The sequence below is a fragment of the Fukomys damarensis genome, unplaced genomic scaffold (genome assembly GCF_012274545.1).
Source record: "Fukomys damarensis isolate Sample0158 unplaced genomic scaffold, DMR_v1.0_HiC HiC_scaffold_39, whole genome shotgun sequence".
Lineage (NCBI taxonomy): Eukaryota > Metazoa > Chordata > Mammalia > Rodentia > Bathyergidae > Fukomys > Fukomys damarensis.
This window is the reverse complement of record NW_022900951.1, coordinates 42205125-42228980: the sequence shown is the minus strand read 5'-3', so window position 1 is coordinate 42228980 and position 23856 is coordinate 42205125. Positions and strand designations below refer to the sequence as shown.

Genomic DNA, 23856 nt, shown 5'->3' with positions numbered 1-23856 from the left:
GGTCTCAATTCACCAATTAAAGCAAATAAAAGTGGCAGAATGGGTCAAGAAGCAAGATCCAACAATATGCTGCATACAAGAAATAATTAATTCCAAAAGATTTTCATAGACTGAAAATCAGAGTATGGAAAACAATACTCCATGTGACAGGAACTCCCCAGAAAAGCAAGAGTGGCTATTCTCTTTGCAGATCAAATGGATTTCAAACCAACACTGATTAAGAGAGACAGAGAAGGACACTATAACTTTGTAAAGGAATCAATCCAAGAAGAAAAGATGACAGTCTTAAATATATCTACTCCAAACACTAGTGCACCCAACTATATGAAACAAATACTAACAGACATGAAAAATCAAATAAACACTAATACAATAGTAGTTGGGGACCTCAATACCTCACTGTCACAAATAGATCAACTAAACAAAAAATAAACAACTAAATGCTAGAACTCAATTAAACTCTTAAACAGAATAACAGATGTTTAGAGAGTGTTCTACCCCTAAAAATTAGAATGCACATTATTTTCAGCTGAACACAGGTCGTTCTCCAAAATAGACCACATACTTGCTCATAGAATATGTTTAAGTAAGTGCAAAGGAATTGAAGTTATCCCCTATATATTAACAGACCATAGTGCAATGAAATTGAAGATCAGCAGCAAAAGAAACCACACGAATTTCATTAACACATGGAAATTGAACAACACACTTCTGAACAACCAATGGGACACAGAGGAAATTAAAGAAAAAATTAGACAGTTTCTATAATTAAATGACAATGTCAATACAACATACTGGAATCTATGGGACACAATGAAAGCAATCTTAAGAGGGAAATCCATAGCAGTAAGTACTCATATTAGAAAAACAGAGTGAACTCAATTAAACAACCTAATGCTGAATCTCAAGCTTTTAGAAAAAAAAGTGCAAGACAAACCCAAAGCTCATACAAGGGAGGAAATTATAAAGATCAGAGCAGAAATCAATGCAACGGAGACTAAGAGAATGATACAAAAAAATCAATGAAACAAAGAGTTGGTTATTCAAAAGAATAAACAAAATTCACAAATCCTTATCCAACCTTATAAAAAAAGGAAAGAAAAGGCCCAAATCCATGCATTTAGGAATGAAAAGGGTGAAATTACAATGGACCCAGCAGAAATCCGAGGATCATCAATATCTACTTCAAGAACCTATATACCAACAAGATGGAAAACACAGAAGAAATGGACAGATTCCTAGATATGTATGAATTATCAAAGTTGAACAAAGAAGACCTGAAAATTCTAAACAACCCAATATCAATCAATGAAACTGAAAACATAATTAAAAATTTATCAACTAAGAAAAGCCCGAACTCTGATGGCTTCACTGCTGAATTCTCTACAAGACATTTATTGCCACTACTGTTTAAACTCTTCAATGAAACTGAAAGGGAAGTAATACTCCCAAATTCATTCCTGGAAGCAAGCATTACCTTGATCCCCAAAGCAGAGAAAGACCCAACTGAAAAAGAGAACTACAGGCCAATCTCACTAATGAACACAGATGCAAAAATCCTTAATAAGATACTGGAAAATAGAATGCAGATCATCAAGAAGATTATACATTCATCCCAGGGATTCACCCCAGGGATGTAGGGATGGTTCAACATATGCCAGTCAATAAATGTAATACACTATATTAATATAGCCAAGGATAAAAACCATATGATCATCTCAATAGAGGCAGAAATGGAATTTGACAAATTCAACATGCATTCATGATAAAAACTCTAGAAAAAAATTAAAACAGATAGTCTCTACCTCAAGTTGATAAAAGCCATCTATAAAAAACTAATAGCCAATATCATACTAAATTGTCAAAAAATGAAATCCTTCATGCTAAAATCAGGAATAAGACAAAGATGTCCACTATCGCCACTCCTGTTCCATATAGTTTTGGAAACATTAGCCAAAGCAATTAAACAAGACAACAAAATAAAAGGAATAAAGATAGGAAATGAAGAAGTCAAACAGTCATTATTTATAGACAACATGATACTCTATATAGCAGACCCCAAGAACTTCACCAAAAGTCTTCTAGACTTAATAATCAAATTCAGTAAAGTAGCTGGATACAAGGTCAACACCCCAAAATCAATCGCTTTCCTGTACATGAACAACAGACTCACTGAGAGAGAAATGGGGCAAACAATTCCTTTTACAATAGCATCGAAAAAATTGAAATACCTAGGAATCAACCTAATGAAAGAAATCACAGAACTCTACTCTGAAAATTATAGCACTCTGAGAAAAGAGATCAAAGAGGATATCAGAAAATAGAAAGACATCCCTTGCTCCTGGGTTGGAAGAACCAACAAAGTGGAAATGGCCACACTTCCAAAACTGCTACATAGATTCAATGCAATCCCAATTGAAATTCTAGCAGCATACTTCATGGACCTTAAGAAAACAATTCAAAAATTCATTTGGAACAAGAAGAGACCTAGATAGCAAAAGCAATTATAGGCAATAAAGACAAGGTAGGGGGTATCACAATCCCCAATTTGAAACTATACTACAAAGCTACTGTAATAAAAACAACACAGTACTGGCAAAGAAGCAGATCTGAGGACCAGTGGAACAGATTAGATGACACAGAAATAAGTCCAGACACACTCAGCCACCTTGTCTTCAACAAAGAAGCCAAACACCCTCAATGGAGGAAAGATAGCCTCTTTAATAAATAGCGCTTGAAAAACTAATTTGAACTTGCCAAACATTATAACTAGACCTACATCTCTCATCATGCACTAAACTAAAATTGAAATGGAATAAAGATCTAAATATTAAAACAGAAACACTAAACTGGCTGGAAGAGAGGTTAAGTAGAAGTTTTTTTGTTTTGTTTTGTTTGTTTGTTTGTTTTGACACAGGGTATCACTATGTAGTTAAGACTGACCAGGAATTATGTAGCCCAGGATGGTCTCGAACTCACAGTGATCATCCTGCCTCAGCCTCCTGAGTGCTGGGATTACAGGTGTGCACCACATGCCTGGCTAGGTAGAACTTTTGAAGACAATGGTGTAGGAAAAGATTTTATGAAGAAAACCTCAGTTGCCCATGAACTAGTGCAAACAATCAAAAAGTGGAATCTCTTCTTATTAAAAAGAACAAGAGAAACCACCAACAGTGTGAAGAGACAACCCACAATATGGGAAAAAATTTTTACTGTCAGTTCCTCACACAGAGGTCTACTATCTAGAACATATAAAGAACTTAAACAAATCATACCTCCCAAATTTAAAGACCCAATCAATAAATGGGCATCTGAAATGCAGTAATTCTCAGACAAAGAAATAGAAATAGCAAATAAACATATGAAAAAAATATTCAGTATCACTGGTCATTCAAGAGATGCAAATGAAAACAATGCTGAGATTCTACCTCACCCCAGAAAGAATGGCTGCTATCGAGAAATCAACCAGTAAGAAATGCTGATGGGGCTGTGGGGAAAAAGGAACCCTGCTCCAATGTCAGTGAGAGTGTAGAATGCTGCAACCACTGTGGAAATCAGTGTGGAGATACCTCAAAGAACTAGGTTTGGAAGTCCCATTTGACCAGCTATTCCCCTGCTGGGTATCTTCCCAAAAGAGTTAAAAGAATAATACCACAGTGACACATGTGCACCCATGTTTATAGTGACAGTTTGTAATAGCTAAAACCTGGAAACAGTCCAATTGCCCATCAACTAGAGAGTGGATAAAGAAAAAAATTATTTTTACAAAATGGAGTACTACTCAGCCATAAAGAGTGAGAAATTAGAGACATTTATAGCTAAATGGATGCATATTGAGGTGATACTCCTAAGTGAAATAAATAGGACACACATGTGTAAATACCTAATTGTTTCTCTGGTGTGAGAAACTAAAAGTGTAAATAAGGACTAAAAGGTATAATAGATAATGTAAAATAGGAAGAAAAGGGGCAAGGGGGAAGGGGAAGTGGGAAGGGTAGGGGAAAGGAAAGAAGGGAATGTAATTAATATAAAAAAAGAAAAAATGGAAACAAAGTCTTTGTAAATAGAGAGGGTTGGAGGGATTGAAGGAAGGTCATGGGAATGGGGAAAAATAAGAACCAAGATAGACTACATAAAGGTACAAATTGCCAATGATGAATATCGTTATACTGTGTACCTAAAATGTACCAATAAAATTAATTAAAACAAACAAAAAAAGAAAATGTGGTATCTATATAATGGAATACTACTCAGCTATAAAGAATGACACATTTGAGACATTTGTAGGAAAATGGATGCATCTGTAAAATATGTTGAGTCAAAGAAACCACACACACAAGCAAAATATTACATAGTACCATCTCTCATTTGAGTGAGGCAAAGTACAAACAAAGAAAAGAAGAAAGGGACAAGGGGACGGATCTCTTACAATGCAGAAGTGGTCCAAAGGAATAGGGGGAAGGGGTGAGGAGAAGGGGAGGGGAAATAAGAGGAATAAATATGTGCCAAGTACAGAGCCCTAGTAATTAATGAAATCACTACATGCCATAACATGAGCTAAGACAACATGGACAAGGATGAAAAAGGGGATGAGGAACCAGAGGAGGAGGTGGGAGGGGAAGGGGATTAAAAAAAAGAAACAAGCTATAAAACATACATGTACCCACTCCCCAAGATGACTGCAAACTGCATATACTGTATACATGTCCTAATAATTTTTTTTTGGTACTGGGGATCGAACTTGGGACCTTGCACTTGCGAGGCAGGTGGCAGAACCACTGAGCTAAATCCCCAGCCCAATAAAAATTTTTTTGAACTTAAAAAATCTAGGCTTTTAAAAAAATTATTAAGTTTATTGGTGCAATTCAGATATATGTAATGATCACATCATATTGAATTTGTACCTGGGTATGATATAGTTTGATTCTTTTTGTTTCCCATTCCCTTCCCCTCCCTTCAACCCAACTTCCCCTTATTTACAAGAGCTTTGTTTCCATTTTATCTTTCTTTTCTCATTTTTTCTTTACCCTCCTTTCTTTCCCTCTCCCCTCAGCCTTGTGCACCTCAAAACTTTCCCAGCCTCTACCCATTACCCAATTCCAAAGCCACTTTCCCATTTTTAGGTGATTGTCATAGCAGTATCCCATTTCCATGTATAAAAAATAAGTATTAGTTTTCTAGGGCTGATGTAATAAAGTACTAACGTTTGGGAAGGGCCTGAAATCAACAGAAATTTATCATCTCACGATTGTGAATACCAGAAGCCTCAAATCAAGGTGTTAGGTTGACTGTGCTCTCTTTGAAGGTGTTAGGGAAGAACTCGCTCTATGCCTCCTTCAAATCTTCTGGTGGCTTCACATGTTGCTTAGCTTCTGGATGGCTCATTCAAATCCCAAACCATCTGCTTTCTGTGTGTCTCCACATTGCCCTCCCTCTGCGTGTGTTTCTGTGTCCAGATTTCCCCTTTTATAAGGATATCAGCTGTACTGGCCTCGGTGTAGCCTGATTACTTCTATCTTCTATTTCCAAATAAGGTCACATTCTGTGGTAATGGTCTGTGATAGTGAGAGTTAGGGCTTTGGTGTATTTTTATCTGCAGGACATAATTTAAACACAACAAGCTCCTCACAGCTTCATGGGATGGCTGTGCTTACCCAGTGAGAGCAGGTGGCTGTAGTTCTCCAGCATTACATCATGGTACAGGCATCTTTGAGTAGAGTTCAGTTGCTGCCACTCCTCTCTACTGAAGTCCACAGTCACATCCTCAAACGACACTAGTACCTGTAACAACACAATCCTGTTCAAGGCAGCATGGTCAGCACTAGGGGATGGGGAGATAATAGGAAGTTGTCTAATTATTTTTCATCACAATACACTATATGATATAGCTATTAAGCACACATATGCAATATAGTACAGAAGATAAATATCTAATCATAAATTTCTGATATTCATTATACATGAAATTTAATCTTTAATTTAAAAAATAATTTTAAAGGATTTGACCTTGCATCTATTTTGTTACACATTTTTATAGGAAATTTGTATTGTACAACTTTTAAAGGAAGCTGGTATATCACCCACCCCCATTTTTTAAATTTGACATAGCTCCTACTACTGTTGCTTTTATTTATACTTCAAAAATATGACCATTTTCTCTTGATGTCTTTTTATTGTACACCTCTAATGTAATTCCATTTTGGTCAGAAAATATACTCTGTATGATTTCAACAAATAATCTATCTAGGAGATTGTTCCATACTTCCCTAAAAAAAGAATGTATAGGCTGGACATAGTGGCACACATCTGTAGTACCAGCATTTGGGAGGCTGATGCAGGAGAATTGTCATGAAAATCACCAGGCTGGACTACACAGTGAGTTCATAGCAAGACCCTGTCTCAAAAAAATATGCATATTTACCTTCAATGGCCATAGGGCTCTATAATATATAAATCAAGTTGGTTGAATGTTGTTCAAATTCTCTATCATCTTACTGATTTGTCTTTCTGCTTATTCAATCAACAATTTTTCTATTTTGGTAAAAATTGATGAGCTATTAAAGTTTATATGACTCTGTAAAGAACCTAGAATAGCCAAAGCAAGAAAAAGTATGAAAGATTTATATTACCCAATGATAAGACTTACTATAAAGCTACAGTAATTCTGACAATATGATTTTGATGTAAGGGTAAACAAATATATAACTGAAAGAGAACTGAGTCCAGAAACCCACATCTATATGGACAATTGTTTTTTGACAAAGGTGCCATTGCGATTTTATGGGGGAAAGGAAAGTCTTTTCAACAAATTATGCTGGAATAACTGGATATAAATATTGGAGAAAAAACAAGCCTTGAATCATACTTCAAAACATATATAAATTAACAAAAAATAGCAGCGAGTGCTATTTAGAAACACACACACAGAGGGAAGGCAGTGTGGAGACACACAGAAAGCAGATGGTTTGGGATTTGAATGAGCCATCCAGAAACCAATAGCAGGGTGGCACATGCCTGAAATCTGAGCACTCAGGAACCTGAGGCAGGAGGATTGCCATGAGTGTGAGGCAAGCCTGGGCTACATAGTGAGTCTGAGTCCGCCCTGAACTACATAGTGAGACCCTGTCTCAAAACAACAACAAAATATTTTCAGTACGATTACAATGTTTTTATCAGACCAATCCTCACATAGATAAAAGTTATAAACTTAACAAAATATAAAAAGCAACCTTTTGAAGAGCTGGGCACAGTGGCACATGCCTGTAATCCTATCTACTCAGGAGGTTGAGGGAGAAGAATCACAAGTTCAAGACCAGCCTTGGCAAATTAATGAAACTGTCTAAATTCAAAGCTAAAAAAGTCTTTTCAAGGGCTAGGCATGTAGCTCAGTGGTACAGCACCCCTGGATTCCACCCCCACTACCTTAAAAAATATCTGAAGATACTGAAGAACAATCAAAACCAGGTATCTACTGAAGGGAAGTCGACACTGACAAGCAGGGATGGCACCATAGCCTGTGAAAAGGCCCAGTCAGTGCCACCCAGGGTAACTACAGTTCCAATAAAAAACCACGAGTCTTATGGACTTGAGAAAATCAAGGGCATGTGTTACAGTCATCACTACAGTGGGAAAACTAAGGGAGAATCTAGGGAGACATGCAGGGGAAAGGGTGCCTAAATTCTGTGAACAAACTTTGCCCAGATCTCTGCTCAGCCACTTAAATGAAGTAAAATTTGAGCCACTGCATACCACAATGAAGAATGTTTCTAATTTGACTCTAAATTAAGTATTCAAAACAAGAAAATTAGCAATATTCAGAATTAAGCAGAATCCAACATCACTACTATATGTTTCATAGCAACTATGATATAAACCAAAATAACTCAATATAGAGACATAAAAGCGGGGAGAGAAAAAAATGAGGTCCAATAGAAAACAGTAACACACTCATCTGAGCTGATCGAAATGCCAGAAATGGCAGAAAATACCTTTAAACCAATTGCCTTGTAATTATGTCCAAGCACATAAAGAAAAATATGCATATAATGAATGAATAAATAGGATAGCTCAACTCAGAAACAAAAAGTAAAAAAATAACCAGCACTGACTGCTATAATCTGAAACAAAAAAACTCACTGGATAGGCTTAACAGAAGAATAGTTATAACAAAAAAAAGTTAATGTACTTAGGGTAGACCAACATAAATAATCCAATCTGAAGAGAAAAGAAGAAAAAAACTTAAAAAAAACGAATAGTGTCCTTGGGAGGCTAAGGCAGGAGAATCACCTACAGTTCGAGGCCAGCCTGGGCTACATAGTGAGTTTAGGGCCAGCCTGAACTACATAGGAAGAACCTGCCTCAAAAAACAAACAAAAAAATATATTTCCTATTTGTCAGCAAAAATCTTTAGACCACTTCCAAAGTAAGCACTGGTTGTTTTCTCTAACCAACTGTACCAGGAGCCAGTTAGTAGCTGGATTTCAAGTATCAATGCCTGAAGAAGGTAAGGATTTTGTGTCTAGTTATGGTGTGTATATTAGAATGGTCTGAAGCACCCTCTATTTAACAATGCTCAGGCAGTGGTAAAAGTTTTCTTCATAAATATAATTTCTATTTTTAGTATATCAGAGAAGATTGAATCATACAGAGGAAGTCAGTTTATTTTCACTATTGGTCAGGAATTAGGCAAACATGCATAATTCTACAAACTATCACATGCCCTATTAGCCTCAGTGCTCTAGACAGGTGGAACGAATGAAGCAAACCCTACAAAGACTCACTGGCCGAGATTCTGTGATCCTATTGGTTATAATGATCTACAAATTGACCATTAACCTTGTTAAAATTAGAGCAACACCTGCTAGAGAGCATACTGTCACTACCTTTGAACTTACGTTTGGCAGGCCTATGATTTGGGACTGAGATCTAACTTACTTATAATTAAGTGAATCCTCTCATGATCATAGTCATAGTTATTTAAAGGGGTTTTTGTCTTCTCTAGAAACCCTGAGATATAAAAGCCGAGGATCTGGAAGGACCTGCTGGAAGAAGTCTGCCACCTCTATCAACCAGGACACTTCATCTACATGCATGTGTGCTCAGTGAATGACAGGCTGTCATCCAGTTGGGAGGGACCTCTCCATGTATTGCTGTTCACTCATTCTATCAAAGTAAGCAAAAAATGTAGCTGAATTCATGCTTTCCTGTGAGGCCAGCACCTCAGGAAGCCTGGACTACCCAAAAAGACCTGAACCTAAAATTTTCTAGTGTAACTGATACTGATTCTGGGACTCAACTGGAAAGGGTATGCTGGCAAACTTATTACTATTCTCACAGACTGCCTTACTGTCCTGTTCATAGTAGGGGGATTTCAATTTCTTAAGAAAACACATTTTACTAAAAAACAAATCTGTTATTTATTATTTTGGGGTTTTTTCTCTCATACTTTCAATCATGGCTTCCAAAATTACATATTCCCAACATGATGGTTTATATCTAGATGTCCCCCCAAATCCTCGTGGCTTCATAGGTGGGGCTTTGAAAAAGTGACTGTGCCGCAGAAGGAATTTGCAAGTGACACACAGAGAGGCAGCAGAATGGAAGTAAAACAACAAATTTACTCATCAACGAGGGTTGAATGCACATAAGCAGTGCCTGGATCGACCTTTGCTGGCAAAATAAAATGCTATTTTACTTCCATTCTGCTGCCTCTCTATGTGTCACTTGCAAATCCCTTCCACAACAATTGGATTATGGGGACAGTATAGCTAACTTGCTATTAGGAGGGAAGGTCTGGTCAAAAGAGGTGGGTCAATGTGGGTATGACCAGAAGAGTACATCTCCCTTCCCAGCTCCTCCCTTGATTCTCCACTTCCTCTCTGCCATGCCCCTCTGCCTTGCTGGTCTTGCCTTGGAGCCAGCTGACTATGGACTAAAATGTGAGCCAAAATAAACCACTCTTAAATAAATGAATCTGATGCTGGAAAAATAAAAGAGGAGTGGAGGGAAGGGGGCAAATTAGAATTGAAATATGTTATATACGTGTATCAATTTCCTACAGTAAATGTAATCATTGAGTACTATAAACATGTACTAATAAATGTTAAAGGAGCTGGGGATTTAGCTCAGCGGTTCGGTGGCCTGCCTTGCAAGCTCAAGGACCCGAGTTTAATCCCCAGTACCAGAAAAAAAAAAGTTTAAAAAAAGAAATGTACTTCAATTTTACTTTCAGGATTCTCTAATAAAACTTTAAAAAGAAAAAAATAATAAACATCTCATTTTAGTTGAGAGTATTGGGTATTTTGTCTGTTATGAGAAAAATAACTAAAACACTCTATGAATCCCATATTATACTGTATTCCCAGAATAGACATGATCTGCGCTTTTAAGTCCAACAATCCAATTACTGGCATAGTAATGGTACAACCACCTTTGTTGGTAATGTTTTTAAAATACTGAAATAACTAATAAGCATCCACTTAAGTCAAGTATTAAATTTCATATAAAAATGTTTTGTTGGGCTGGGGATTTAGCTCAGTGGTGCTTCCACCAGCCTCACAAGTGCAAGGACCCGAGTTTGTTTCCCAGTACAAAAAAAAAAAGTTTTGTTAATTGGTTTGGTTAGAATGATCCTTAGAAAAGAAAGGAATCTGTTAACTAAAATACAATAAAAATACATAACTATAGGACAAAGCCTACTAGCAATTTGTCCTCTCTCCTTTACTATGGTGATGTTTTGCTTTAATAAAACTACTGACAACTACTGTGTAAATGTAGTGATTATAAATTACATACAAACTAATGGAAATGAGAGACAGATGAGAGAGAGAGAGAGAGAGAGAGAGAGAGAGAGAGAGAGAAAGGGAGGGGGGGAGGGGGAGAGGGGGGGGGGGAGGGAGAGTTCCACCACAGTGGGGCAAACCTATGGCACATGTGCCACAGTGGATTACTCATATCACTGAAAACTCTAAAAGGTTCATCATCACTAGTTTAGAACATGGCAACACCTTGAACCTATTTTAATAGCCTCCAGGATTATTGGGTGTTTCTCTTAAACTATCTGAGGTTGATATCAGTCTTCACAAACAGATAAGTGTCTCTTGAATCTTCCCAATTTGGAATTTGTTAAGGGGTCTGTTCGAGGCTATACAAGAGCAAAAGAAAGCACCACAATACAATCCTAACAGGAATAGGTACAGGCACAGGTATACCTAACTCTACTGATTTTGAGACTTTGACTACTACACATTAGAGCTTTGAGACAATCACAAAACAGAGACTACAAATAAAAAGTAGATGGAATGGCATCGTGCAATGGGAACTCAATTAGAATGAAAATGGAGAAAATTTTGGAATGGGAATAATTTAATGATGGAACAAAAAGTCACTACAAAGGTGTCAGAGGTACTTACTTGTATAGTTCAGAAGCAACTACCTATAAACTAGTTCTAAGGTACCATCTATTATCTCTTGTGTTTAGGTGTCCCCCAAAGCCTTATACAAATGAGGTGGGGCTATTTCAGAGGTGGATAAATTTGGAGTGTGTGATGTTCATGGGGCAATGCTAGGCCTGAGGGCACTAAGGTTAAGGGTGTGAGTGCTACCCGCCCTAAGTAGTCTGAAAAAGATAAAAGGGGCAGGAAGACGATGTTAAGGTCTCTTGTTGCTTTTGCTGTCTTCAGCAGCAATGAACTATTGCCCTTCTGCCATGTGCCAACCTGCCTTGGAGCCAACTGATTATAGACTGAAACCTCTCCAAACTGTGAGCTAAATAAACCTTTTCCTTTTTAACTTTGGGTGTTAGGTAGCTAAGACACCATCACTAGTTCAGAATTACATGACTGTTCATATTTAAGGGGCATACAGGTATTGGATTGTGATTACATCAGAAGAGACTGAAGAATGATGTTTTTAAAAACCACCTAATTAATAGACAAATCTTTCATTTACAGATAAAGACTGCAAAAAATAGGTTTAATGTTACTGAATTAATTAAGGATTCAAGTATTATCCAGTCCCAGTAGGGATAAAGATTGAGGCCTATTATTCATGGAGATTTTCAGGCCTATTACTACTACTGACTTGATAGTACAAGTGATGGTCCATAGATTGGGGTTTTCCTGAAGCTTTGAAATAATCAGAGCCAAGCATGGCAAATACTAGAAGTTCAATCTGTACCCTTCTGCTGTGGCTTACATCTGGATGTCCCCCTAAAGCCTCATGTGCCCATAGATGGGGCTTTTCAGAGATGGCTGGATCTAAGGTGTACAATACTGGGATTAAGAGTGTGTGAAGATGGATTAAAGGTGTGATGATTGGACCAGTCCATTGATTGGTTTAGCTTTGTTCTGGGTGTGGGTAATGGGAAGGCCTACCTAGGGTGTGGATGGCACCAATCAATAGGCATGTCACCTGGATGGACTATAAAGGAACAGAAAGAAAGGCTTGCCAGTGCTGCTTGCTGCTTCCAGTCTGCCTTGCCATAAACTCTTTCTCCTTTGCCATGCTGCCCTGCCTTGGAGCCAGTCAACTATGGACTGAAACCCTTATAAATTTGAGCTGAAATAACTCTAACTTGTGAGTGTCAGGTATTTTGTTCCAGCAACGAGAAAGTAACTACAACACCTTCAAAGAGTATACCATAATAATGTAATAGACAATGACTGGTATGAACTGGACATGATTTATCTGCACCAACACTCATGTCAAGGCTTAATTGCTTAATGTGGAAATGTTGGAGAGTTGGGCCTGGTGGAAGGTGTTTGAGTCATGGGGGCAGACCCTGCATGATAGACTAATGACATCTTGGGGGAGTGAGTGAGTTTTCCCTCTTACAGGACTGGATTAGTTACCACGAGAACAGGTTATTATAAAGCAAGGTGACTCCTCATGCTTTTTCTCTTCCACACACACCTGCTTGCCTTTCCACTTTCCATCACTGAAACAGCCCCCACCAGAGGCTGTGCAGATGGTATGTTATTTCTTAACTAGCATGGATAGATACCACTGCAACACTTTAGCCTGTGTTATATTTTGTGTCTAGATGTCCACCAAAGCCTTGTGTGGTCATAGGCTATTTTGGAGGTGGCTGAATCTAGAGTGTGTGATTGATTCATCATGGGGCTAGACCCGAGGGCACTAGGATTCAGGGCATGAGGGCTACCTGCCCTAAGTAGCCTGAATAAGACAAAAGGGGCAGGAAGATGCTGTTAAGGTCCTTGTTGTTTTTGCTACCTTGTATTATTGTTTCTCCTCTGTGATGCCTCTCTGCCATCCACCCTGCCTTGGAGCCAGCTGATTATGGACATTGATTCATCATGGGGCTAGACCCGAGGGCACTAGGATTCAGGGCATGAGGGCTACCTGCCCTAAGTAGCCTGAATAAGACAAAAGGGGCAGGAAGATGCTGTTAAGGTCCTTGTTGTTTTTGCTACCTTGTATTATTGTTTCTCCTCTGTGATGCCTCTCTGCCATCCACCCTGCCTTGGAGCCAGCTGATTATGGACTGACACCTCTATAAACTCTAAAAATTCTCCTCTGTGATGCCTCTCTGCCATCCACCCTGCCTTGGAGCCAGCTGATTATGGACTGACACCTCTATAAACTGTAAGCCAAATAAACCTTTTCCCCTTAAAATTTGGGTGTTGGGTATTTTGTTTCAGCAACAAGAAAAATATAACTAAGACAGCCTGCCACTACTGCCGTTGAATTATTGCATAGGAATAGTCCTGACTCAGTGGACAATTTATTCATTTTTTATTTTTTGGGTACCAGGGATCAAACTCAGGGCCTCATTCCTGCCATGCCTAAATTGTGCCACTGAGCTATATCCCAGGCTCATCAGCAAATGATTTAGTGCCGGTGAATTTGTCTGCCAAATCTACCATCACACCCAGGGAGAGGTACAGCAAGAGTACCTGACTGGATCAGACTCTGCAAGAATGCTTGCAGCCTGGCAGAAAGAGATCCTGAGTCTGAATTAGCTTCAGGATTTCAGTGGAGGAATCAGAGGAGTTATTGGGGTAGGAGCACTCAGACTCTGGCAAAGAGGCTACTGAGAATCACATATGCTATGTCACATTGCAATATTAAATGTGTCCCCATCAGACATCTTATTGGTTTAAATTTTTGTATGTTTCTTGATTTATTTAGTAGTGTGGGATTATGTTATCTTCTTTTATGGTTTCCTGTGTTTATTAGGTTGTTACTCTTGCATATTTGTTCTTTCATCAGCTCTGATTTAATAGGTGTCTAGATTCTCTCCCTCATTTCAGCTCTTTATCTAGTTTCTTCACCTCAAACCCCCAAGACAATATTATTAACATATTTCTTTATTCTTTTCCAAAAATGTAAACTCCTCCCCCCAAGATTTTAAATTCACCATATTTAGTTCCCTCACAGCCACCCCTTTCTTCACTAATACAATTCCTCAATCCTTGCCATCCTAAGCTTTTAGCTCTTCCATAGGACACCTAGCTTACCATCCTCCCTATCAGCAAGTTCTGATAACCACATAGCTTTCCTCAACCACAAAGTAACCCCTCTTTCTCCCATAGCTCAACCCTGCCCCTATAAAATACCTCTGAAAACTCTCAATATTAAAACTTCAACTCAACTAAAAGTTGAGTTTAAAATCAACTCCATTATAAAATCAGACCCCATATCAATCTTTTCTTCTCATCTACCTCTATTCTCCCCTTCAAACTTCCCACTTAGTGCCTAACACTACTAATCCAGCCACTTTCCATTTTCCCCACCCCATCTCAACTACCTCACAGCAGAGCAACCACAAATAATAAGTTGTCATAGGGTGCATAGAGAATAGACAAGGGGGGAGTTTAAATGCAAGAACTATCATAAAGAAATGTAGGATTGAATGTGTGCATGCTGTCAGAAACAGAAGCAATTCAGCAAATTATAGGGACAGAGTTGAAATCACTCAAAGTAAATAACAGGAGTAAATACTAGTACTAGACATACAAAGACTAAAATTATTTAAGGGGAGCCAACATCCCACTAAAAATCTCCATATAAGCCACAAGGGGGGGAAGGGACTATATATAATTTTTAAAAGAATATATATATACACAGACACAAGTAAGATAACGAGGAAACAAGGAACCCCTACCATCCTCCCAAGGCAGATCAAGGGGTCACCAAGGGAGAAGAAAACAAATACCAGGTAGCAGAAAGCTATGAAAAGTTCTTTGGAGGGATAATGAAAATAGATGAGTTTAAAGAGAAAATGAACCAAAAGCTCACAGCAATTGCACTCAACATGCCCATGATGAATTTCCGGGAAATAGGTAAAAAACTAGATGACCTTACCAAAACAGTTAAAAATCTGAATGACAGATTCAATAAGGATATGGAATCCATGAAAGATGTCACACAGAAGTATCCAAAAATTTTAAAAAATCTGTATATATTTCATCTCTTGGAAACATGACCAATGTGAACACAGTGTCTGATATTGAGGACAAAATAGTGAACTATGATAAAGAGCTCAACAAAGCCAAAAAGAAAATAAGAGAACAAGAGAAGACTATCCAGCAGCTAGTAGATAACAAGAAGACCAATCTAAGGCTAATCAGAGTTAAAGAAAAACTAGGAGATAGCACAGATGAATGGAAAAATTACCTAAATAAAGTTTAAAATATAAGCAAGCAACATTTACAGAATACCAAATAATTATGATGAAAGGAGTTTACCAAAGTATATGATCACTAAATTCAGATATAATTTATTAAACTCAGATATCACTAAAAATATAATTTAAAGGCAGTCGGAGAAAAACAAAAACATCACATATAAAGGTAAACCAATCAGCATCACAGCAGACTTCTCTGTACAAATCTTCAAGGCCAGAAATGTGTAGAGTGAAGTACGACTGTTCAAGCCCTAAGAGCAAATAACTTCCAACTCAGATTAACTTACCCAGCAAAGCTACCCTTCAAAAGAGATAGAAAAAATAAAGTATTTCAATGAAAAAGACTATATCAGAAGATAGATGCATGCTAAACTAGCTCTAGGGAAGATACTCAAGAATAGTCTTAACAGAAACAACAAATCTGACACAGCTAAAAACACAAGGGAAAGCAGTGAGGTCAATGGATAAACAGCAACAAAAATCATCAGGAAAAAAAAAACAATACACCAAATGAAGAAGTAAATTATAGTAAATAACCAACACATCTCAGTAATATTTCTCAATGTTAATGGACTCAACTCTCCAATTAAAAGGAACAGATTGGCAGACCGGATCAAAAAATAGAATCCCACAATCTGCTGCATTTAAGAAACTCATCTAATCCAAAAAGATATTCATAGACTAAAAATTAAAGGATGGAAAACAACATTTCATGCACTAGGACTCCCCAAACAAGCAAAGGTAGCAATTCTAATACTAGGTATAGTAAACTTCAAGTTAAAACTGATTAGAAGAGACAAAGAAGGTCACTATACACTAGTTAAGGGAACAATCCAACAAGAAGAGATACACTGATAAACATATATTCACCAAATACTGGAGCACCCATCTTCATAAACAAAAACTGCTGAAATTAAAAGATCAAATAAACACTAACATGAGGGATTTGAACACTCCATTTTCACAAAGAAACAGATCAATTAAATGAAAACCCAATGAAGAAATTTCAGGGCCAGGGAGTTAGCACAGTGGTTCTGCTGTCTGCCTTGCAAGTGCAGGGACCCAAGTTTGATCCCCGGTACCAAAAAAAAAAAAAAAAAAAAAAAAAGCTGAACCACATCCTTGAACATATGGATTTAATGGATATATACAGAGAATTCCATCTCTCTACAAAAGAGTGTACATTCTTTTCAGTAACACATGGTACTTTTTCCAAATAGATCACATACTAGTCCACAAAGCCTACTTCAACAAATATAAAAGAACTGAAATCACTCCATGCATAGTATCAGACCACTGTACAATGAAAATAGAAATCAACAACAGAAGAAATTTCAGAAAAGGTAAAAGCTCCTGGAAAATTAATATACTCCTAAATAATCAAAGAAGAAATCAAAGAAGAAACTTAAAAATTTTTGGAAGTTAATAACAATGACAGTACTCATAAAAACCTATGGGACACTATGAAAACAGTTCTACAAGGAAAATTCATCACAATCAATGCCCACATTAGGAAAACAGAGCAGGCCCAAATAAATAACCTTATGAGAAATCTTAAGATACTTGAGAAACAACAACAAATCAGCCCCAAACTGAAATTAAGGAGGGCAATTACAAAGATGAGAGTGGAAATGAATGAAAATGAGACTAAAACAAACTATTTTTTTAAAAAATCAATGAATCAAAGAGCTGGTTCTTTGAAAAAACAAATACATAAGCCCTTTGCCAGACTCACCAAGAAAATGAGAGAAAACATTCACATTAATGCAATTAGAAATGAAAAAGTTGAGTTCACAACAATGTCCAAATCCAGAAGATAGTAACTACTTTGGAAAATTATATTCCAACAAATTAGCAAATTTTGAAGAAATGGACAGTTTCCCAGATATATACAAACTACCAAAGCTAACCCAAGAAGACTTAAGTATGCTTATCAACCCAATAACAAGCATAAAATTGACAGAGTAAGAATCTACCCACTAAACAAAAAGTCCAGGACCTGGTAGATTCACTGCTGAATTCTACAAAACCTTTAACGATGTTATATCACCACTACTGCTCAAGCTGTTCAAAGAAATTGAAAAGGATGGAGTGCTCCCAAACTCATCTATGGAAGCCAGTATCACCCTGATCCCAAAAGACCCAACTGAAAAAGAAAACTATAGAACAACCTCCTTAATGAATGTAGATGCAAAAATCCTCAACAAGAAATTAGCAAATAGAGTGTAGCACATTATCAAAAAGATCATACATCATAACCAAGTAGGTTTCATCCCAGACATGCAAGGTAGTTCAACATATATAAGTCTGTAAATGTAACACATCACATAAACAGGAGCAAGGTAAAAAACCACATGATCATATAAATAGATACAGGTAAGGCTTTCAACAAAATCCAACATCCCTTCATGATAAAAACCCTGAAGTAAACAGATACAGAAGGACCATACCTAAATACAGTAAAGGCTACTTATGACAAACCAACAGCCCACATCCTATTAAATGGGGAAGATCCCCCTAAGATCAGAAAAAAGAAAGGATATCTACTATCACCTCTGTTAGTCAACATAGTGCTTGAAATATGAGCCAGAGCAGTTAGGCAAGAGAAAGAAATAAAAGGGGCACATATAGGAAAGGAAGAACTCAAATTATCGTTACAATGGTCTCTTAACTTATGAATCAGTTCAGAGGGCTGGATGTAAGTAACTAAGTCAATACAACTGAGATCTGGATGTTCACCTGGGTACATGCTACAGATAACAAGAGGCAGATGAATCTTCCATTAACCTAATTAACCTAAATTGTTCATATGTCAGGCCAGTCATAACTAGAGGGTCCACTGTATTTGCAACTGACATGATACTCTACGTAGAAGGCCCAAAGAACTCCACCAAAAAAGTCTAGAATAACCAATTGTATCAAAGTAGCAGGACCCAAGATCAACACACAAAAATCATTAGCATTTGTGTACACCAAGGAACGACCTAGGAATTAACCAAGGAAGTGAAAGACCTCTACAAAGAAAACTACAATACTCTGAAGAAGGAGAGTGAAGAGAACATTAGAAAATGGAAAGATAGGGCTAGGGATTTAGCTCAGTGGTGCTGCTGCCTGCCTCACAAGCACAAGGACCTGAGTTCGATCCCCCGTACCAAAAAAAAAAAAAAAAAAAAAAAGTGGAAAGATGTCCCCGCTCCTGGATAGGTAGAACCAATATTATCAAAATAGCCTTACTCCCAAAACTGTTATACAGATTCAATGCAGTCCCAATCAAAATACCAACAGCATAATTTAAAGAATGAAAGAAAAAATCCTAAAGTTCCTATGGAACCAAATGAGACATAGAATAGCAAAATTAATTTGGGGCAATAAAAGCAAAGCAGGTGGCATAGCAATACCTGACTTCAATCTATACTACAAAGCAACAGTGATAAAAATAGCATGATATTGGAACAAAAACAGAGAGGATACAGAAACTTCCCAAGATATATTCAACTATTTGATCTTTGACAAAGGAGCCAAAAGCATAGGTTAGAGGAAAGATTGCCTATACAGCAAGTGGTGTTGGGAAAACTGTTTATCTGTTTGCAGGAGAATGAAACTGTACTCTTATCTGTCACCATACACTAAATTAAAATTTAAATAAATTAAAGATCTAAACATTAAAACAGAAACACTAAATGTTTTGGAAGATAAAACAGGTAAAATACTTGGAGACATAGGTATAGGAAAGGATTTTCTAAACAGAACCTGTTTCACAAGAAATAGTATGGAGAATCAACAAATGAGATTATATCAGGCTAAAACGCTTCTGTATAGCAAAAGAATCAAACAGTAGAGTGAAGATACAACCTACAGAATGGGAAAAAAATTTTGCCAGCTATTCCTCAGACAGAGGACTATTATCTAGATTATATAAAGAACTCAAAAAAATTAAATCACCTAAAATTAAAGACCCAGTCAATAGGAAGAAAAGGGCTAAAGGTTAAGGGGAAGTGGGAAGGATAGGGGAAAGGAAATAAGGGAAAAGAAAAAAATTAGAAAATGAAAAAATGGAAATAAAGTACTTGTAAATAGGGAAGGGGGGGTGAAGGGAGGGCAGGGGTATGGGGAAAAAATGAGAACCAAGACCTGTCATGTAAAGGTGCAAGATCCCAATGATGAATGTAACTGTACTGTATACCTAAAATGTACCAATAAACTCAATGAGAAAAAAAAAGACCCAGTCAAGAAATAGGCAAGAGAAATGAACAGATAATTCACAGAGAAAGAAATACAAATGGTCAACAATACATAGAAAAAATTTCAACACCTCTGACCATTAGAGAAATGCAAATAAAAACAACACCAAGATTTCATTTTATTTCGGAAAGAATGGTAATCATTAGAAAATCAAATAATAAATGCTGGTGTGGCTGTGGTGAAAAGGAACCCTCCTCCACTGTTGGTGGGAATGTAAACTAGTACAAGCATTATGGAAATCAGTGTGGAGATTTCTCAAAGAACTGAAATTAGAAATTCCATATGACCCAGCCATCTGCCTTCTAGTTATCTTCCTCAAAGAGCTTAGGACATCATACTACAGTGACACATGCATATCAGTATTTATAACAGCATAATTTGTAATAGCTAAATCCTGGAAGCAGCCTCTATACCCGTCAACAGATGACTGAATAAAGAAAATGTGGTATCTAGATATAATGGAATATTACTCAACTACAAAGAATGACACATTTGAGACATTTGTAGGAAAATGGATACACCTGGAAAATACCATGTTAAGAGAAAGAAACCAGACACACAAGCTTAAATACATATAGTATCATCTCTCATCTGAGTGAGGAAAGTACAAAGAAAATGAAAAAGGATGGATAAAAAGGGACAAGGGGATGGATCTCTTGCAATTTGCAATGGGAAAGTGGTCCAAAGGAATAGGGGGAAGGGGTGAGGAGGAGGTGAGGGAAAATAAGAGGAATAAAGATGTGCCATATACAGGACCCTAGTAACCCCAATTAATGTAAACACCATATGTCATAATATGAGCTAAGACAACATCAACAAGTACAAAAAACGGGGCGGGGAACCAGAGGAGGAGGGCGGAGGGAAAGGGAAGGGGTAGGTTTTTTTTTTTTAAAGAAACAAGCTGTAAAATATACATGTATCCATTCCCCAAGATGATTGTAAACTGCATGAATTAGAAACACATACTAATAAAATAAAAATAAAAGCTTTTTTAAAAATAGGTAATCTTACTTTATAACAACTGGCTCTGGCAGTAACTAATCCAGTGAAGGAAAAGTAAGAACTCATTCTTTTAAAACAATATTAATTCATGAGGGCCCCACCCCTGTGACCCAAACACTTCCCATGAGGCCCCACCTCCCAACACTGCTACATTTAGGAATTAAGTATTAACATGAATTTTGATGGGGACAAACCATATTCAAACCATAGCAATTGCCAAGTCAGAAGTGACATCCACAATGGCTCTGACTGTGGCATTATGTGCCTTTGCTATCACAGCTGGCTGGTAAATCCTGACAAAATTCAGGGGCCTGTTCACCAAGTAAAGTGTCTGGAACTTCTAGATGAATTATCAACATTGTATTCCTATTGTCATCAAGGAAAAACTTATTTGAACCTCACACAAAAGCAATCCCCCAAAGAAAGCATACTGGACTCCAGGAGTATAGGAGGCAGTGCATACCTCCCTTGGAATGCTACCTGATCCTTTATATGGGCTAAACCACAAATCAGTGTCCTTTGAACGGGGCTCAAACCTGAAGGACAGTAACATGCCATCCTTAAAGCTGTAGCACTTCCTCTGCTTTCCACCTCAGGGGCCCCCAAAGTCTAAATGACCTTTTAAGCTACAAGTTTTGATGAATGATGATTCTGCCCAATGGGACTTCTAACAAATAAGGCCCTTGAGATTAGACTTGGCCCGGAGGAGCCTCCTAGGATTTTGTATTTGTCATCCTTATATTGCTACCAGCCACACCCATCAGGAAGAAGAGCTACTTCTGAGCCCTTGTTGAAACTGAACACCTAACCCATAGAGGCCTTGTCTCTCTCCAGCCTGACAATACCAGTTTTTGGTTATTGCTTCAGATTCAATGACTAACAAGATAAGAACCCAACAAGTCTCATTTGTCAAAAGAAAATAGTATATTCAAGCTGTCCTGGGCCCAACAGCACCTTTGCTTTACATGAAAATGGAACAACTACTCATTTGGGGGAAATTTTATTTCCTAGCATGCTAACTAGTACCCGAATGCTAGGATTAATGGGGCCCTTGAGTCACAGAAGTTCCCTAATTGCCTGGATCTCATCAACTAATGGTTTGGCTAAGCTAAAATCTGATGATTTCAATTGGCTGTGTGGCTATTCAACTTCAGCAGAACTGAAAGTGGATGTGGGCACTCTACACAGCAGCAGACAGAACTCAAGACCATTTTCCTAACTCTGCCCAATATTGCCTTTGCTATTTATTGACTCATGAGCTACTACTAATGACCTAGCTGTTTGTTCTCCCACTTGAAAAGACAAAAGACTGAGACTGTGGTCAGAGCTACTAATTGAATGGTCCGAGTCACCAAAGTAGATGCCTATGGTAAAGACCTACTCTCTGATGAAACTCACTAGAATCAAGCTGCTAATAGAGACTTCACTGCCCAGCTACTGCCATTAGTGCATGGATCCACACAGCAATGAACATTGCATCCATCCATCGTCATGGACTGGGCACAAACTACAGGACTGTTTTGAAACCACTGCACACCAAATTGTGACTCCTATAAGATAACCCATTGTGATAAGAAAGGGCACATTACATGAAGCGTGGCCCCATTTGCTCCTTGAAAATTAACTACATCACATCTCAAACCTCCTCTCAGAGTTATCAATGATATTATCTCTCTGTTAACATTTCATGATAAGTGTTGCCTTTTCAAATTGTTCAGCTAACTCCAGTGACACAATTGTGGTTGTTTTCAGTTTTCTGGACTATTTGCAGCCTGAACACAGTACACTTTTTATTACAAAAGCCATGCAACAATAGTCAGGGTATCCAATTGACTTCCTATTCCCCACCATTCACTGGCATCTGATATTGTTAAGTGTTGGAATGGCCTCCTCAAAAACTGAGAGATAAGCCAGAGATTTAGCTCAGTGGTTCCTCCACCCACCTCGCAAGCAGTGCAAGGTCCTGAGTTCTATCCCTGGTACCAAAAACAAAAAACAAAAACAAAAACAAAACTGAGGGATAACTCAGCTATTGAGTTCTTGCCTGGTATACATGAGGCCTTGGGTTTGAGCCCCAGAACTACAAACGTTTTAAAAATTGACTCAGGGCTTTCCAAACCTCCCTTCCTCCCTCTTCCTCATTCACAGATTGTAGGCAGGCTGGTCAGTGAACATGGCTGACTTCAGAAAGAGATTTTCATTCAATTACTTCCTTGATAAGGATCAGAACAAAGGGCGATGAGGGTCATATTGACATATTTTTAAAATCTGAGATTCTGTCTTAAACATTCCTGGGTATAGCCTTTCTTTGCTCTAATAGGAACCTCACACTACACTGGTTGATAACCCTCTTGGTGGCAGCCCAGCCAGAAGGAAATGTAAGGGACTTAAATTTGATAATGGTTGGCCACTTGGATCCTCCGATTGCAATGATATTGTCCTACACCATCAGTAATTACCATTTAGGTCAGTACACTGCTTGCTATATCCTTCTAGAGCAGTAATGGCAAAACTTTTAGAGCTTTCAATGATAACCACCAACCAGCTGCAGCACACATGCCACAGTTTTACCACCACTGTTCTAGAGTGACTGGCATGGGCCAAAGTACACACACCAGAACTCTGTAAACCTACAAAAATGCCTTGTTCCTCTTGCATCTCACTCATTCAGATGGAAGGTCTGAATTCATATGGGGCAGTTGGAAGAAAGATGAACTTATAGCTACCTACAGTGAGCCACAGTAAGAATGTATGAATACAGAGAGTAATAACCCGGTGTCTACAAAGGAAACCTCAGAAGCAACAGGAGGGAGAGATATTTATGATCTTATCTTTTGAAACCCACCAGAAGCCTTCCTCTCAAAGTGAAATCTGGTACATCTCCCCCAAACTGTTGACAAGGGCCTTAAATTTAACTGTTGTATCTGTCAACCCTCTCCCTTCTTTTTTTTTTTTTTTTTTTT

At 37.8% G+C, this 23856-nt stretch overlaps 1 protein-coding gene across 3 annotated transcripts in view; it reads right to left on the bottom strand.

Moving 5' to 3' along the window:
• Positions 1-23856, bottom strand: part of Znf81 (zinc finger protein 81) — a 116488-nt gene that overhangs the window by 20215 nt on the left and 72417 nt on the right. For all 3 annotated transcript variants that reach the window (XM_010606408.2, XM_010606407.3, XM_010606409.2), the window contains exon 3: positions 5655-5781. In XM_010606408.2, the coding sequence (XP_010604710.1) occupies positions 5655-5781 (127 nt within the window). The remainder of the gene's footprint in view (positions 1-5654; positions 5782-23856) is intronic.